Source organism: Aricia agestis, chromosome 3, assembly GCF_905147365.1.
Source record: "Aricia agestis chromosome 3, ilAriAges1.1, whole genome shotgun sequence".
In the NCBI taxonomy this organism is placed as follows: Eukaryota; Metazoa; Arthropoda; class Insecta; order Lepidoptera; family Lycaenidae; genus Aricia; species Aricia agestis.
This window is the reverse complement of record NC_056408.1, coordinates 3,256,462-3,275,940: the sequence shown is the minus strand read 5'-3', so window position 1 is coordinate 3,275,940 and position 19,479 is coordinate 3,256,462. Positions and strand designations below refer to the sequence as shown.

General features: G+C 37.0%; 1 protein-coding gene across 1 annotated transcript; it reads left to right on the top strand.

Annotated features, from left to right (window-relative positions):
* Nucleotides 1-4,045: 4,045 nt before the first annotated feature.
* On the top strand, nt 4,046-19,254 carry LOC121740396 (sodium channel protein Nach-like). Its single transcript, XM_042133078.1, has 11 exons — nt 4,046-4,155; nt 5,081-5,275; nt 5,862-6,065; nt 9,665-9,797; nt 11,049-11,153; nt 13,732-13,838; nt 14,489-14,577; nt 14,812-14,865; nt 16,100-16,178; nt 16,546-16,664; nt 19,163-19,254. The coding sequence occupies exons 1-11, from the start codon at nt 4,046-4,048 to the stop codon at nt 19,252-19,254; spliced, it is 1,287 nt and encodes a 428-aa protein (XP_041989012.1).
* Nucleotides 19,255-19,479: the final 225 nt, after the last annotated feature.

Here is a 19,479-nt window from a genome sequence, read left to right as displayed (position 1 = left end):
ACAGGTTAAATTATTCCGTACCGTTAAACTTAACAAGCCAAATAAGTTTTCGATTTCAATCTGATTTGAATTTAATTCATTCAATAGTTAAAAGATGTTGAATGGTTTGATGGTCTTATAACTGAATTAACCGAAATCTTATAATAACATTTTTCATCTGATGAAGCTTCATAAGAATTTTTGCACATAATAATAATTATCGCGCGGAAACCGTAGACCGTATACTATCGCGGAATAAAAACTATTATTATTACGCCTTTTTTAGGAGCTTCAAGTATCTTTATGCCAAAGATTTATATCGATTGGATTTTGCAAATGACATGGATTTGCTTTAGTCTATACAGTGTGTAACAAAAATAAGTGATAATACTTTCGGGAGTGTACGTGTTCCTTGTAGAGTGTTCACTGTGAAAGTAGCAGCGCTGAAAGACGGATATATTTTTTTTAGTATTGTATGGGCAAGGGCCCGAGCGTCACTAATTTCCCCATACAAAAGTGAAAAAAAAATTGTTCTTTCAGTGCTGCTACTTTCACAGTGAACTCTCTACAAGGAACACGTACACACCCTAGAGTATTATCACTTATTTTTATTACACCCTGTATATATAAAACTCAAGGTGACTGAGTGAGTGATCTATCAACGCACAGCCCAAACCACTGGACGGATCGGGCTGAAATTTGGCATGCAGGTAGATTTTATGACGTAAGCATCCGCTAAGAAAGGATTTTGATAAATTCCAACCCCAAGGGGTTCAAATAGGGGGTGAAAGTTTGTATATAATAATACTTCTTAACGCGAGCGAAGCCGTGGGCAAAAGCTCGTTTACAATAATAGTTCTCTATATTTTTTAAATCGTTGGGATCACATTTTAAATCTTGGGGGAAAAAATTAAAGATAAATACAAAAACTTAAACTATATCCTTTTGTAGGAAAAGAAAATTATCATTATTTAACTATTCACTGTTTGGTAAAACTCTTAAGCGTGTCGATGAAGTCAAAGATCTCGGATTAATTCTGGACCGTGAACTAACTTTTGCAAATCATATAAGTAGTATTTGTAACAAATCATTCAAAATTCTTGGTTTCTTGTTTCGACAGGCTAACGATTTTAAACAACCAACAACATACACTATACTTTATAACTCGCTTGTCAGATCAGTGCTTGAGTATGCGTCAACTGTTTGGAATCCCTTTTATTTTAAATACATTGATATGTTAGAAAAAATACAAAATAAATTTCTAAAAAGATTACAATACAAGTTTACAAATATTGACAAAACTAAAATGTTGTCCTTGGATAAGCGGAGAGGTTTAAAAGATGAAATACTTTTATATAAAATTATCCACAACATGATAGACTCTCCATACCTCCTAAGTCAAATTCTATTTAGGTGCCCGTCTCGTACCCGTAGTAGCTTAACATTTGATACAGCTGTGTGTAGATCAAACTATGCTAATGCCGGCTCTTGATATAGGCGAACGCGTTGGCCAACGCGTCTGCAGACGCGTTGGCCCAATGTGTAGAACGGGCGTTCGCGCGTTGGCCAACGTCTAAATACCTACGGCCAACGCGCGAACGCCCGTTCTACACATTGGGCCAACGCGTCTGCAGACGCGTTGGCCAACGCGTTCGCCTATGTCGAGAGCCGCCATAAGAATCGCTTTATGGTGAGAGCGTGTGAAAGGCATAATTTAAAAAAATATATATAAAGCACAGGTGATAGCTATGCCGTACATACGTGGGAGAGCCATGCTTCGGCACGAATGGGCCGGCTCGACCGGATAAATACCACGTTCTCACAGAAAACCGGCGTGAAACAGCGCTTGCGCTGTGTTTCGCCGAGTGAGTGTGTTTACCGGAGGCCCAATCCCCTAACCCCTACCCTATTCCCTTCCCTACCCTCAACTTTTCCCTTCCCTTCCCTTCCCTTCCCTACCCTCCCCTATGACCCTATTCCCTCTTAAAAGGCCGGCAACGCACTTGCAGCTCTTCTGACGCTGCGAGTGTCCATGGGCGACGGAAGTTGCTTTCCATCAGGTGACCCGTTTGCTCGTTTGCCCCCTTATTTCATAAAAAAAAAAACAATACTCGTATGTACTCTCACAAAATATTATTATGTCCATTTTTACCGCGGTAAATACATTTCCATTACAATTACACTTCCGTTCTATAACATGTTTAGTGCATTACACCAGGCACGCAAATTTTACAACAGGGTTCCTCGTGAGTGAAAAATATGTCATATCTTATATCTTTAAACGAGCAATTCTTGTATATATGTATATAATTGGAATCTCGGAATCGGCTCCAACGATTTTCATGAAACTTAGTATATAGGGGGTTTCGGGGGCAATAAATCGATCTAGCTAGGAATAATTTTTAGAAAATGTCATTTTATTCGTGTTTTATCGAATACCGAGCAAAGCTCGGTCAAATAGCTAGTTATCATAATATCTTACGTTATATTTTATAGATTTTTACTTGAATTATTTTGATATTACTTAGCAAAGACAAAGTAAGAACAGGGAACAGTCGTGCAGGATTTCTTTTATTGTCTAAGAGAAGGATGGAAGTGTTTTTTTACAACATGTAGGGCCTGTTTCACCACTTCCTGATAAGGCTATCCACCAATTAACTTGACAGATCAAGTATGCAGAATCTGTCAAAAAGTTGTGAATAGCCTATTAGGCACTTTATCAGAAAGTGGTGAAACAGGCCCTAAGAGTTCTAATATGTATTTACCAAAACTACAAAATCAAACGAAACCTTCATCCGAAAATACCAGGATCGATTAATAAGAGTTTAATAACCAAATTTCTAAGGAAACAGCTTATCAATTATCAAATTAATATTATTTATAAACAAACAAACAACAACAACAAGTACAACTAAAAGACAATAATTGTCTTGTTCTTTCTCCTATCTTGTTTGTGTTATCAAAATACCATAACTTTTAAAACATTAAATTGGTAATGGAAACTTAAAATAACAACAGGACAGGATATTCAATATTTAATTTTTTTGTAATCAATGATTAAACAACAACTCTAGAACGAAACGTCCTATCTTGTTTGTGTTATCAATATTTTGATAATTTTTAAAACATTAAATTGGTAATGGAAACTTAAAATAACAACAGGACAGGATATTCAATATTTAATTTTTTTGTAATCAATGATTAAACAACAACTCTAGAACGAAACGTTGCATTAATTATTATCAAACACAAACTGTAAAACATGAAACTTTTATAATTGCATGTTTAAAACTAATTAGCACGAAATAGCTAAATGAAAATTCTGAGGGCATTCCAACTTGCACAAGCTGCAGTTGTGTACTCGTTTTAAAATATTTTAAGTGTTGTTCTTTATTATAATTTCATCTGGTTCCTACGACTAAAAATATTTTACTGCAGATATATAAATTAAGCTATCTGTAGCTTTCAAGTGACTTTACCAAAATATATTGTGACAAACCGCCGATCTCTGAGATATTATATTTTAATGTCATCATTAATTTAGTAATTAGTGAAGAGTTTGACAGATAATATTGTATTAAGTTGGGTTGCATAGTTTTTATTATTCGTAGGGTTGCACCAACTAACTTTAACTATAACTTTAACTTTAACTACAATGCAAAATGTCAAATCTTTGGTTAAAGTTAAAAATGGATGCCATCAAGACGCCATATTTAACCATAACCATAGACCTCGACAAGGTTTTAAATGCGCGTGGCGAAAAAAGGAACTAACGTTGTTATTATACAAAAACGCCATTTTTGACAGTTCTCCTTTACCAGCAGCGCCCCCGCCCACGTTCATTTATAACCTTGTTGGACCAGCTGTCATCTTTCTCCGGTCAAAGTCAAGGTTAAAGTTAAAGTTAAATTTAGCCTTAACTATAACCATAACTTTAACCTTAACTTTAACCACGCCTCTGGTGCAACCCAACCTTAATGTTCGTCTCTGAGTGCGCCAGTAAGTGCGACAGTTTGACAAAAAACTTCATTAGTTTTGCGTATTCTAAAAATATTAATCAGTAGATATGTCTGTTATAAATAAATTGCGGGATAAATTACATTATTTTGGCGATATGAGCAACTTGCACGGCGTGGGGCATGTGCTGTCAACATCTCATGTACCAGCCATCAAAAGGTAATTTGCACCATACTGACACAATTTTGAGCGCTGTAATTTTGCACCCCATAAAGCGTTTTTCATAAATCAAAAAACCAGGAAATAATAAGTCCGCTTTTTTCGTATACATAATACATAAAAGCAAAATTACCTTTAGTAACTAAGGGTGGGTTGCACTAGAGGCGTAGTTATAGTTTAGGGTTATAGTCAAATATGGCGTTCAATACGGACTTTTACTAGTGGATTTGACTGATATTTTGTTATGGTTAAAGTTAAAGTTATAGTTAAAGTAAGTTGACATGTCAAGTTACATTAAATGTAACTTGACTAAACACCAACTAATTAGAGTGGGTTGCACCAACTTACTTTAATTATAACTTTAACTTTAACCATAACAAAATGTCAGTCAAATCCCTTGTAAAAGTCCGTATTGGACGCCATATTTGACAATAACCTTAACCCTAAACTATAACTACGCCTCTGGTGCAACCCACCCTTAGTTACTAAAGGTAATTTTGCTTTTATGTAATACGAAAAAAGCGGACTTATTATTTCCTGGCTTTTGAAGTTTATGGATGAAGTTTTTTACTCGCTTTTGATTGGCTCGTTAAAATATTAACCAATTAACAACGATGAATAATACAATAGTTGTATTCAACATTCATCTAAACTCCTACGAAAAATATGAGTGGCACTTGTTGACTGCCACGGTAAAGCTATTGCATATCATTTTTATCAACTTATGCAATTTTATTTCGCATACCTACGTGTAGTGGCACGCACACATTACCGTGCCGAAGTCTGGCAACGCCGTACCGACCGGCACAGCGGTGCAGCAACGCCGCCGACCGCCGACCGACCACTCGGAGTGGGGGGGGGGGTTAGGTTTTTTCGTTACAGAAGGCGAATAGGCATAGGTAGTTTTCATTCATTCATTTCCTAGATGTTTCTGGGCGGCTATACTCCTGGCGTGCTGTATTGGCGCGGGAACGATCCTCAAGTCCTCCCTGGAGCTGTTTGCAACTGACGCCGCATCGTACTCGGTGTTGACAGACTACCTGGAGTGGGACACCCCCTTCCCCGCTGTCACTGTGTGTGAGCAATCCGACACGGGTCGAGCTAAAATGTATTTGAATCAGTAAGTTTTGTACGATTCGTGTAATAATTTTATAGCTTAAATCCATAACCAAAATTCAATCTCATGTCTATAAAGGATTTTTTATTTTAATTAACCTGCTTCGGCATGAATGGGCCGGCTCGACCGGATAAATACCACGTTCTCACAGAAAACCGGCGTGAAACAGCGCTTGCGCTGTGTTTCGCCGAGTGAGTGAGTTTACCGGAGGCCCAAACCCCTAAACCCTACCCTACCCTATTCCCTTCCCTACCCTCAACTATTCCCTTCCCTTCCCTACCCTCCCCTATTACCCTATTCCCTCTTAAAAGGCCGCAACGCACTTGCAGCTCTTCTGATGCTGCGAGTGTCCATGGGCGACGGAAGTTGCTTTCCATCAGGTGACCCGTTTGCTCGTTTGCCCCCTTATTTCATAAAAAAAAAATAAAAAAAAATATTAGATTTAATGCGCGCGATGATATCGTAAAGTGATCGAAAGTTTTGTCTTTTACACTTTATTAGTGTAGTCATGGGCACCCATATCATATAAGTTTATTAAAAAAAAGCACTTTCGATTTTCTAATTTAAGTAACAGTAATATTTTTTATAGAACAAACCAACCATCCTCCCTCCAAACATTCTACAAAGAGGTTGCCTTCTGGAATGTAAACTACTGCCGAGTGTGTAACACCTGTAGGATGAACGAGACCTGTGTTGAAAACTTCATCGAGAGTGTGAGGAGGATCAGACTCAAGTGTACGGAGCTGCTGTCTGACTGTTGGTTCGGTGGGATCCACTTCAAGTGCTGTGATAAGTATGTATAAAGCTAATGACTGGTTATATGGCTTTAAGGCCATGGTTATATGGCCTCAAAGTATATGGCTTATCTGTCTTGTTTGTATTTCCGTGTAAGGAATGAAAGAGACAAAGCTCAATGGCCGAAACTCTACGTGTCCGGGGACCGGGCTATAGAGCTGTTTATTAATCAAGCACGACTTAACCACATTTAGGAGCTGTTTTACCACTTCCTGATAAGTGCCGAATAGGCTATCCACCACTTAACTTGACAGAGAGAGTATGGAGAATCTGTCAAATAAGTTGTGGATAACCTATCCGACACTTTATCAGGAAGTGGTGAAACAGGCCTTAACGTTAATTTGGATACAAATATATTTTTAATTATTTCGCATTTGATTATAATAAACATAATATATTTCAAAACGTAAAGACGCCAATGTCTAAATCTTTTTGATGTATGGTTTCTATACGCTTATACAATACGCAATCAATTTACCTCCTCGATCTAAATTGCCGTACTTATAACGTTTTATTACATTCCTGCTGTTTATGTGCCTCGTTAGGGGTGAAGTGTACGAAAAGTTCATTAAATCTATGTACTATCGAGGAAATTGATTCATAGGCACACGGCGGACGTATTTTGGCGGGTTATGTCAAGCCCACCCGAATGAGCTCGACTAACATCGACATGATATTGAATGTACCGTAACTTCTTGGTGGAAATTCATGTTTCACAGTAATAACATACACCTTTTCATGCACTTTTTCCACTTTTATTAATTTATTTTATTACAATTATGTTTCACACGACCGGTTTCGACAAAATCATCATCAGGTGTAGTGCAGGTAATTTTAAATTTAAAAAAAATTGGTAAACAAAAATAGGGTTGTCAGCATCATGAAAAATTTCTACCATTTAGTACAATTTTCTACCAAAAACAATTTCTTCTACCAAAAAAATTACAAATTAAATTTTTTAAATGTATAACCTTTGATATTGATAAATTAATGACTAAAATAGGAGTTGTACTTAAATAGCAACATAAATATAAAAAAGGTCAAAAAACTAAATTATAAAACAATAATTACATTAGATAGATCAAAAATTCAATTTAAATGTCCCTCAACTATAATTAATAAATAATAATATTATAATAACAATTCATAAAATATCAATATTTATATAAATCATGTCAAAGTAATGCCAATGTCAATATTATATATATTAAAATTTCTAATAACTAAATTAAATGTCAAACTTAAAATAAAATTATGTCCAATATAATGTTAAGTATCCTGTAATAATATAAAATTTGAGAGGCATGTCTGATCGTTAAGAAGATTCCCATATTTGATTAAATATGGGAATCTTCTGTCGAAACCGGTCGTGTGAAACATAATTGTAATAAAATAAATTAATAAAAGTGGAAAAAGTGGATGAAAAGGTGTATGTTATTACTGTGTAACATCGACATGACATAAACCGACCTATTATTAGGTATGTCATCTACGTCTATGAATTGATGGTACATTGGCTATTCTTCTTGCTTCTTAAGACATAAGGGCCGCCTAAGAGTTTAAGATCGCTCGATGAGCGTTGTTTTTAATTAATTTTAAAGTCTCTTTGATAGGGTGGAGAGTGAGCAGTTGTTTTAATAAATAAAATCGGCGGTGTATTTTAAGTCTGGCTTCAGTTACCTACCGTACTTTTATCCGCCCGTAATCTCGGATGGGACATAGTACAAAACCGCTCTTAATGTTGAAAGAAAGCATGAAATAACCATGTTTCAGTTGATACAAAAGGCAGTATAACAAAAAGAGCCGATATAAGAAGATTTGTGTTCCGCCATATTATCTCATAAGTTATTTTTCCTTATTTGTGTTGGAATCGGTTGAGGATGTTTTCCACAAATTAGGTCAAGTTAATCCCTAACTAAATTTATTGAATTTTTATGTTCGTGGTCATATTATTATATTATGTTTCTTTAACAAAGAAAATTCTAATAAATAACTCTTTATTTTTTAAGGGTCTTTTATTAGAATTTTGCCCTTACCTTATTCTAGAATTAATTATCTACCTTAAAATGCTTTATAATAAGCATGAAGGGAAGGTAGCTATCAAGGCGCCAGAGCTCTGAGGAATCGGAGTCTGAGCGAATTGGAGAGAGGGGGTTCGACTACTTTAAAAAATAATTTAATTTGTGTTAATATATTTTTCAAAGTTCGTATTTTTTATATTATAGTTGTAATTGTACTCCCCGGACAAGCCTAAGATGCTATTCAGCTTTATTTTTACTCCAAAAGTAGAACAACCCTTTGGAGAAAAAAGTTTTTTTTAAATAAACGTTTACTATAAACGACCCTTAGGTACACCAGCAGCAAGATTTTTAATAACTACTACAAAGCAATAATTCAATATACCCCTAATAATGCTTTGAGGAGTTTGAGACACACAGACATAGATCATGATAGATACCGCATGTGTATGTACCGCGCACCCATACGACGAGCAATGCTCGTCTTTCGAAAGTCTGTTGTTTAGTTTGCTATGGGAATCGGACGTCAATCAGAATTTTAAAAATGCCTAAATGCCTAAAAATGCCGTATTGAGCTGTAGAAATTCAAATGGAAACGTTGGCCTAGTTAATGGGCACTTTTCTTATCATCGGTACGTCAAAGTGACAAGCTCATTTTCATACAAATGGAGCGACATGCGGTATATCTATATTTTGTGCACACAGTTAACTAGATCGTAGCACGTAGAGCTACGTCGTAGGCCGTAGCGCTGCTTTGGAATATTTAGAATTGTAATAAATTCTAAACTGTAAATACATACTTCATTTAAGTACATTTTTTTAATGAAATAAGGGGGCAAACGGGTCACCTGATGGAAAGCAACTTCCGTCGCCCATGGACACTCGCAGCATCAGAAGAGCTGCGTCTGCGTTACCGGCCTTTTAAGAGGGAATAGGGTAATAGGGCAGGGTAGGGAAGTGAATAGGGGAGGGTAGGGAAGGAAATAGGAGTGGGTAGCGAAGGGAAAAGGGTAGGGGATTGGGCCTCCGGTAAAAAATACACGACACACAGACAGACAACACAATATCCGAGCACTAACATGACTAAAGTTAAGTACCTATAAGAACAGGTCATGGGACCTAGTTTAGGTACTTAGTACCATAAAATTGTTTATATTAAAGTTAAGTTAACAATAATTACTATCAACAATGTAAACAATGTACCTATAATATTGTTATCATCAATAAAGATTATTATTTTTTTTTAAAAACTCACTCACTCGGCGAAACACAACGCAAGCGCTGTTTCACGCCGGTATTCTGTGAGCGCGTGATATTTCTCCGGTCGAGACGGCCCATTCGTGCCAAAGCATGGCTCTCCTACGTCAACATATAAATTACAAAGTGACCTATTTTATTATTAAACGCTCTTACAATGAAGAAAAATAAAGGGATACTGAATAATCTTCTTATTTTTACCAGATCTCTAATTACTGAACTTATTGTTGATAACATAAAAAATAGTTTATAATATGAAAATCACTATCTGCTGACATAAAAACCTGTAAAGGCAATCACTTAAATTTTTAAATATTTTTAGGTTCCACAAGATACAAACGGAGTACGGTTCATGCTTCGTGTTCAACTCAGCGGTCATAAACTCGACTCTGCTCACAGTTAACCGGCGCGTCGGCCTGCCAACTCTTGAGTTCTCCGCTAAGGAACTCGTGGGGGTGAGATATACTGAGTACTGACTTTAACCTCTAAAGGTGAGACTATACTAGGCGTAACCAAACAGCTACGTAGCGACGTGACAATCTTCATAGTACAAGAGCGCCGTGTCGCCTAGTATTGCTTACTAGTTGTAATTTAAGGAGTGCAATTTTCGATCTGTCGCGTCGATCTGCTGCAGAGTACACCCTAAGGGCTGCACCACACCGGAATGGCAGCGGCGAGGCGAGCACTTTCAGTGTCATAATATAATGATTTTAAACTTTATCTTCATTATTGGAATATATAGTATCGCTTAAGAAATCACGGCCGCCGGCGGCCACGAGCGGCCACGGGCGGCCGTGACTTCTCAAGCGATACTATGCATTACAATAATGAAGATAAAGTTTAAAATTATATGATACTGAAAGTGCTCGCCTTGCCGCTGATATTGCGGCTTGGCCGCTAGTGCGCGCCCGGCCTAAGGCCTCAGCCTCGAGTTTTGCGGGCAGTGGGGCTGTGGTAGCGCGGGCGCAAGGGCGGCGCGTTCCGATGTATATGTCGGAGGCCCTAAAGCTGTAAAGAAGACATACTTATCACTCTAGCGATATACGGGTGATTGTGCAGTGCTTCGGCTATATAAGCATTTAGAGATCGCAGCAAGAACGCCATCAAGATCCTTGGCCAAAGCTTGTATTTTAATAAAAATTACATCACACTTTTTTTATTTCAAACTTGAATAGTGAAATTCAACTTGAACATCTTACCTAAAGGCCTTAATCATTTAAAATCTTCGCCTTCGAGGTGGTCGCCTTGTCTACCATAAATCGCAATTGTAAAAAGCCCTTAGTGAATTTTCGTGCCAAAACTACTTACTACTGTAAAACTGTGAAGGAACTAAGTTTTGTTTGGTAATTTGGCAATAAAAACTCAACTCTGTCGGGTTGAGTAAATTGTTTTATTACGTTTTTACAAGTGTTGTAAACTACAAGCGCCTTACAAGTCCAATAAAATAAAAAGAGATTACCTGAACAAAATAACTAAAAAAGGTTTTAATTAAGGTATAAGTAGTTTACTTAATATTTACTATCAACATATAAGTTGAAACCGTATGTTTACTAACTACTTTCCACTACCACCTAATTAACTAAAATCAAAGTAAATAACTCCCAAAGTTCCAATTAATCTAATCAAGAAACCCGACACCAAAAATATCCTTGGAACAAATTCAGTATAATCTATATAATGTGATCGGAAAACCATAATTATTTCAGATGCGGATCCATGCCCCAGAGGAGACAGTTTCAGCGACGATGGAGAACATACTCGGCCGGGCCGCCTCCCTGCCCCTTGTCACCAAGTTCGATGTCATATTGAAGGTCCTCGTTGATATTACCATCGTAACGTATATACGAGTATTAGATAGATGATCTATGAGCTATATTGCATAGCTTTTGAGCACGGCGACCGAATCAGGAAATTTTGTGTGCTATTATAATTGTTAATAATTAGTTGATATTAGCAATTATAATAATTAGCAATAAATAGTTGATAAAAATGCTATGAAATATCTTTACCGCGGCAGTCCCCGAGTGTTATGACACAAATATTTTTATATTATGAAATTATTAGGTCAACGCATAGGTAACGTCAACGCAAAGGCTTAGAGCTAATAACCTGAAGATTGATATCTGGGTCCAGGGACCTGTATTCCTAACATCCTAATATAAAATTTTCAGGCATCCAAAATTTACGTAGGTGCGGCCGCGGTAAGACAAAATATGTAAAAAAGCTAAATAAAATATTTAGAAAAACTTAAATATGTGAAAAATTTTTTGTACTTATAACTGTTTCTAAAAATAAAAATGTAATTACACGAACAACACACATTTTCAGTAGTGCTATAACGCGGCTCTATCAAATCAAAGTGTTTAATCTAGCAGCCAATTAGGATTTCTAAACTTTCAGTCAATAGTTACGTGAAACTTTTGAGCTTAAAAACGTAATTAACTAATAATATTGATAAAGGTGCTGTAGATTTGTTGTTTTAAAAACTTTATAAACACTTTGACCTATAAAGGTGAACCTTTATAGGTCAACGTAATATGTAATGTTTTTGCTTAATCGTAAATTCTAACTTTTTGAGCTTCAAAGATATATAATACAAGAGAGAGAGAGAGAATCAGAGTTTGATTATTCGAAAAATAAGAGTTTTGTAAAAAACGGAATATTAATGGAGGCCACAAAGGAAGATCTTCCAACCGATCCAAGTGGTTGCTCGGTCAGGCCGAAGTCTGTTTCTATATTGATTTCAACTATCGTAAATGAACCGACGTATTTAAAAACTTAGATAGCATGATGCAGAATTGTAATTTTTTTTTTATGAAATAAGGGGGCAAACGAGCAAACGGGTCACCTGATGGAAAGCAACTTCCGTCGCCCATGGACACTCGCAGCATCAGAAGAGCTGCATGTGCGTTGCCGGCCTTTTAAGAGGGAATAGGGTAATAGGGGAGGGTAGGAAAGGGAATAGGGTAGGGGATTGGGCCTCCGGTAAACTCACTCACTCGGCGAAACACAGCGCAAGCGCTGTTTCACGCCGGTTTTCTGTGAGAACGTGGTATTTATCCGGTCGAGCCGGCCCATTCGTGCCGAAGCATGGCTCTCCTACGTATAATTAATTAATAATAATAATAATATCTATGGACGCTTCACACCACGTCAGTCTGGCCCCGTGCTAAGTACCTAAAGGACTTGTGTTACAGGTACCAGACAACGGAAATATATTTAATACTTTTATACTATGCATATATTTAAGATTTTTATTATATCATACGCATATTTAATACACATCCAGACCCGGGAACTTTGAAAACTCTTTGTTCCGTCGGCGGGATTCGAACCCGCGACCTCCGGCTTGAGCTACCGACGCGCTCACCTGTCTGTGTCTCAGTCTGTGGCTTAGTAATTCATCAATAATCATTCAATCAATAATCATTAAATAACTAGTAATTGCCACACTTGGACACTGACCTAAAACCCCAACAAGTGTTCCTACTTTCCGCTTTAGGCAGAGCCACGGGATACGCGGGATACACAACCGCGACCCAGCGAGCGAATCCTCCTAAAGGCACTAGTGCGTGGCTATTCCTTGGGTACTCAGCTACTTAAGCAAATTACGTGTGGCACTCGGGGACTGCCGCAGTAAAGTTATTGCATAGCATTTTTTATCAACTTATTCAATTATAATAGGCATGATGACTATTTTTTTTTCTTATCGGTAATTGAAAGACACTTAAAAAATAGAAACATCGTTGAAAGAATGACTCTGATAGCTTAAAAATTCACTAAGATATGACAATTCAAATATCTCATAAAAAAGACCTGCCCGAAACGCTCCATACAAAGTGCTACGAAAGTATGACGTCAGACTTTCGTAGTTTGTACGCATCGGGAGACAACTTTGTTCGACAGGTATATTAAATATTGTGTTTATGAAAGCGGTTTCATAACAAAAGTTGCTTTTAATTGCATAAGTTATCGAATTGTATACAAATATTAAGAAATTTAATTTGAAAAAAATTCGACTTGAATATCCAACTTTGAAGGTGCATAACAAAAAAAATACAAATGCTATCAAGCTGAAATTTTGGGAACACTTATTTATTAACAAAATTCGCTAATCTTTGACCTTGTCATCATCCCTATTCGCATACGTCTCACGCACAAACAATGTGCCGAAGTCTGGCAACGCCGCACTAACCAGCACATCAGTGCCGGTCTGAGTTTCTTAGGTTGTTAGGTATTTTTCGTTACGAAATTTCTTGATTCGGTCGCCGCACTTAAAGCCCGCGATGACTTCGAGTGTGAATCAGTTGGTCCACCACGCTAGCAGGGAGTGAGATATTACGAGTATAATAGTTACTATAATATAGTAGAAAGATATACTTTAACCAGGTGGAACAAACGGTGAACGATGCGTCAGTGAACAGTATCTCGCCTGCTGCCCGCGGCTGTCTCTTCGCACATGAAACTCCAGGGTTTGAAGGTTGGCCTTTCAACAGGTACACGAACAACTTTATCAATATTGTATTGAAGATTAAGCAGTTTCAGCTATGTAATGAGCCTTGTCAAAACTTTTTAGGGGTTCCGAGCCAAATTTAAGAATTTTCAAGTCATGGCGAGCTATCCAGATAAATTATAATATTTAGGGCTTCTTATTCTCCATATTCATCTATCAATTTAGGTGGTGGATAGCCTATTCGGCACTTATCAGGAAGTGGTAATACAGGCTCTTAGATTCTGATTTCTGAAAAGCCTTATTTTTTTGCTGCACAGGTTTCTCTGCACAGGATTGGTAGCTATGAATATTGATTTTTATCTGTACAGTAAAGGCAACTTTTTCTATTGTTATCTATGAATTAATGTGTGGCTAACATAAACTTATAAGTGGCTATCATTCTGATAAGACAATTTACATTTATAATTAAGACAATTATAATTAAGTATAGAAAATTTATTGTAAGATCGCTGTAATAACGAAATATTTAAATTAATTTTTGCATGCTTCTTAAGCAGAATGTTTGATACTGTATAAAACTTACTACATGTAAGATCTTTGTTAACAACATTCTTTGCAAATAAATGAGTATTATTATTATTTATTATTAATATTTTACGGCTTTAAAATAAAGTAAAGTCTGATACTCTGCAGGTACACCTACAGTAGCTGCCTATTGTACTGCAGGGGCCAGGCGCAAGACAGCCTCTGTAACTGCACTCATCACTTTCTTGCTGACATCGGTAAGTTTGGAAGTGAACTCCATTGTTTAACTTTATGAGATATCCGTAATAAAAAAATTACATAAATAATAAAAAAGGTGTCGCTGTACAAGAAATCTAAGGACGATTGTACCGAAACAATGCGAAATGTACATACATATTCTTTGAAATCCGTTCCAAATAAGACGCACATTTCAAGCGAGATATATCTTCATGAAATCAGAAAATTAATTAAGTATACATTTCTGTTGTCAGTAAAAATCCCGGCTTGCGACGTCGAAGGGCTGGCATGCCTTTATCAAAACAAAGGTAAGAAGTATATAAAAAGAAGTCAAGTTTTTGCGAGGACTTAAAAATGAAGTTGTAATTTCTAGAATTTTATTTTACAACCACTAAAGTGGGTAAGATAACTTTACTAACTAAATCTTTGTTAACATTGTTGTAATTTGAAAAGGAAAAATCTTGAAATCTTGAATTATTTGTACTATAGGTAAAATAAATTGTAAAAGTTCCTATTTTGTTAGTTTCCCTTCTTTTGTGTATTGCATAAAATATCGCTTAATAACAAACCACATAAAAATAAACCAATGTATACAGGGTGTAACAAAACAAATTAATAGTACTTTAGGATGTGTATGTGTCTCTTATATTGAGTTCACTGTGAAAGTAGCAGTGCAGAAAGAGCATTTTTTTTATTTGTAGGGGCATAGGGCTCCAGCGTCAAAATTTTCACATACAAAGGTAAAAACAGTAATTCTTTCAGCGCTGCTACTTTTACAGTCAACTCTATACAGGGAACTCATACACACTCTAAAGTGTAATCACTTTATTTTGTTACATCCTGTATATTAACTATACATGTGGCTACTAAGAGACAATTATTTCTCTTAGCACGTCTTTATTTATTTTGGAGTCTAATAATGTGTTTAAGGACATTGCTTGTGTAAGCCTACAATTACTTGCCGGTCTATTTGTTTCTCAGAGATAATAGTGCCTAAAATAGATCAAGTGAGTAGCTTTCCACGTGTTTATTACATATTTTACTAGACAATAACAGTTACCTACTCTCAATTATCTTGAACTTTTTACTTTTTACCAGACTAATTATTATGGTTTTAAATCTCATGACTAAAGAAAATCATTAGGAAGGTGTGAGAAAATCATTAGGAAGCATCCTTGGCTTTCTAGATTTTTATACGTGGGAGAGCCATGCTTCGGCACGAATGGGCCGGCTCGACCGGAGAAATATCACGTTCTCACAGAAAACCAGCGTGAAACAGCGCTTGCGCTGTGTTTCGCCGAGTGAGTGAGTTTACCGGAGGCCCAATTCCCTTCCCTATCCTCCCCTATTCCCTTCCCTTCCCATCCTTACCCTCCCCTATAACCCTATTCCCTCTTAAAAGGCCGGCAACGCACCTGCAGCTCTTCTGATGCTGCGAGTGTCCATGGGCGACGGAAGTTGCTTTCCATCAGGTGACCCGTTTGCTCGTTTGCCCCCTTCTTTCATTAAAACAAAAAAAAATCATTAATTTACGTTTTACAGATCACATCCTGAAATTCAAATGTAACTGTCCAATGGCGTGTGAAGATATCCAGTACAAGGTGGTGCATGTGTTCTTCGAGTAAGTAAAGCATTTTTATTAAAGCACAACTTTAAACCTGCTTGATTTTTTTTGAGTAAGTATCTAAGTTCGTCCTAAATAGTATTTTAAACCATCATATTTTATGTAGCATCAAAACGAACTAGCTTTAATTTACCTTTTTTAACCGACTCTGTTCGCTTAGTGAAAGCAGCATCGCAGTCTTCAGCGCCGCTATTTTTAAAGTGCACTCTTTTTAAGGGGCAAATACACTTATCACACACCCTATAGTATTCATCACTTTGTTTGGTTACAACCTGTATAATGCATAATATTCACCAGCTCATTTTGCTTAAATTTCTTCTATATTCCTCTAAAATCCTTCACATAACCCAATACTTTCTTCTAGTCGTGTGGCGAAGGCTCCATCTGGTGTGTCCCAGGTGACCCGGGCCCGCGTGCGGCTGGCGCAGCTGCCCACGCTTAGGGTGAGAAGATTCGCCATCAGGGACAAGCTGGGATTAGCAGGTTACTAGTGACTACTAGATATCCATACTAATATTATAAATGCGAAAGTATGTATGTCTGTCTGTCTGTTACCTCTTCACGCCCAAACCGCTGAACCGATTTTGCTGAAAATTGGTATGAAGATACTTTAGTCCAGGAAAAGCTCATAGAATAATTTTTATAAATAGATAAACGAATTTTGGCGCAACAGGAATGAACGGGCATCATCTAGGTAGTTGATATGCCGTACGAAAAATGTTTCTATATAGTGGACTGATCGGGACGGATCGAATAGTGGACTGTCATGATAGTTTTAGTAGTCGAGCTCAGCCAAGTAATCGGAATTAACATTGACTGAAATGTAGAATTGCTAGAGTCCATACACCAGAACAAATAATGCTCAAATTAATCAATTTCTCAAATTGTACTTTGATACAGTACCGTATTAACCCACTCACATTTAAGTAAGTACTCATAAATTATAATGTTTTGCTTGCGAAAAAGCTAATGATCTTTATTTTATTCACAATGAAAGTTACTCATGTACAAATATTTACTAAAATTCCAACACAGGATCTCTGTAATCGTATTCAATTGATGTAAGGGTCTTAGAACCTTCAAGAAAAGGGTTCCAATAACATTTTTTTATCTGAAAAGCATCTATGTGCTCTACGAATAACAAGTAGTTTATTTTGATGTAAGTGGGCCCTAGAAAATCAATTTTATGGTGCAATAATATTATCTTCGAACAATATTATTAAACAATTTATTTGACAGTAAAAGGCGGGCGCGTTCAATATCAACTCTAGTCAATAATATTACACTATACGAGATATTGCACAATAAAATTGACCGTCTAGGGGCCCGCTATGTAAAGGCCGCGCGAAACTTTAAGATGATCGGCGAGCCATCGGCACATGTATAGAAATCTATCAATAATTCTTACAAAGTCGACCAATGACGTGTCATTCATCGTTTGATCACAATCAGCTCTAAACCCGTGTAATCACTGGATCAATTGCAATAGCGTTTCCTCGTCCTATCACCATCTAACTGAAAACGCGTCGGATAATCGACCGTGTCACCGAAATCCGAATGCGTGCACCCCGCTTTTTCCTCGCCCCATCAAAAAGACCCAAAAATCGAACACCGCAGGCTCATTCACATGATTTTAAAGTTACACGTAACATAGTATCAGCTATGTATCATTTAATCGCAGGTTTCATTTCGTCGAAATCTGATTCCAGTAATGGAATCAATTAGAGATTGAGGAAACTCGAAAATTAATTGGTACACGTGTAGCTATACAGTGTACAGGTTGTATCGCGCGTTCATTTACTGAAACTCCGACATTTCAATGGTGGATAAAACTTATATTTACTTTACGGTTCTAAACTGCTTCGAATGTCAAAACTAAATTTACCGAAGTCAAAACCAACTTTAAGGGGTTCCGAGACGAACAGATTTACGGCAAGCACGTAGCATTTATGCTTCCTTCAAGCAATTTGATCGTTTATAATGTTTGCTTGACGCTTGAATCAAGAATTTAAGTGCTTGCTCCGCGCTTGATGTGATTTTATATTTTTTTTTGTTTTTGCTTGATTTCTACGTGCTTGACGCCAAGATGCTCGTTCGTCTCGGAACCCTTTTAGTCGGGTAAAATATTATCATGTAGAAATTCGGTCACTGACTAATAGCTACTTGTCTCTTTCAGTCATAATCATAAAGCCGCCATTCCACCGCGGCGCACGCTTTGCACGGCCACGCGGCGCACGGAATTATTAGTTTGACTACGTGGGTCAACGTTTCCATGACTGCAGCACACGCTATGCACACGGCCACGACTATGTACAACTGTAGCGCAGTACAGTTTTGAATACTATGTATACGCTTCCGTGTATCCCGTGCACAGCATACGTAGCGTGGCCAGCGTTGAGTTACGTGTGCACCATATTTGAGCAAGCTACGTGAGTCAATTCCTGCGTAGCGTGTTCGTGGGTTGCAGTGGACACAGTCACATAATATACTTTCTTACAAAGCGAAGCTTGACGCACGTGCGTAGTCTCTCCGTGCGCTCGGTGGATTGGCGGCTTAACTCATATTATGATATCATACCTACGCATGGAAAAGGTCTGTCACTATCCCATAATTAACAAACAAATACTGAAATATCAATGGCCAAAATTTAACACATAAGTAATAAAGACTCCGCAACTCTGCCCTTCAATTAAAAAAAAAGATGATAGTTACTTGTTTAATACTATTTTAATTTAAGTAATACAACAAAATATCACTAAAATGTTTTTGCACATATTTTAGTGCAATCTTTTCAGAAGTTTGCTACATATAGTTATACACAATAATAATTAAGTAATCTTCGACAAGTAATCTTTACAGTGAGAACGTAGGCTTAACAGCAACATTTTACGTTGAGCTTACGTATTTTATAATTAATGAGACCTTTCCACAGCTAATTAATAATATTCGGATTTTAAAAATACATTGTTTACTGTTTTCAGTGGATATCGGCGGGGTCGGCGGAGTGTTCTTCGGCGCTTCTCTCCTCAGCGTTATAGAAATTGTTTATTTGTTTTGTGTGCGTAAAAATTAAATAGCTCTACAAGAAAATTAGGTTTTTGGATTGACTTTTGGTAAACTGTTTTAAAAAGCCCTTCACCTGGATTAAAAGCTCACAAAAAAATATAGATATAGGCAAATGTTTCTGTAGACAGCTTAGTATTAATCGTAACTTACGGAAAAAGAATTTTAACAAAACTTAGTGATTATACTTTAGGGTATGTCTGTGCCCCTTGTATAGAGTGGTCTCACTCACTGT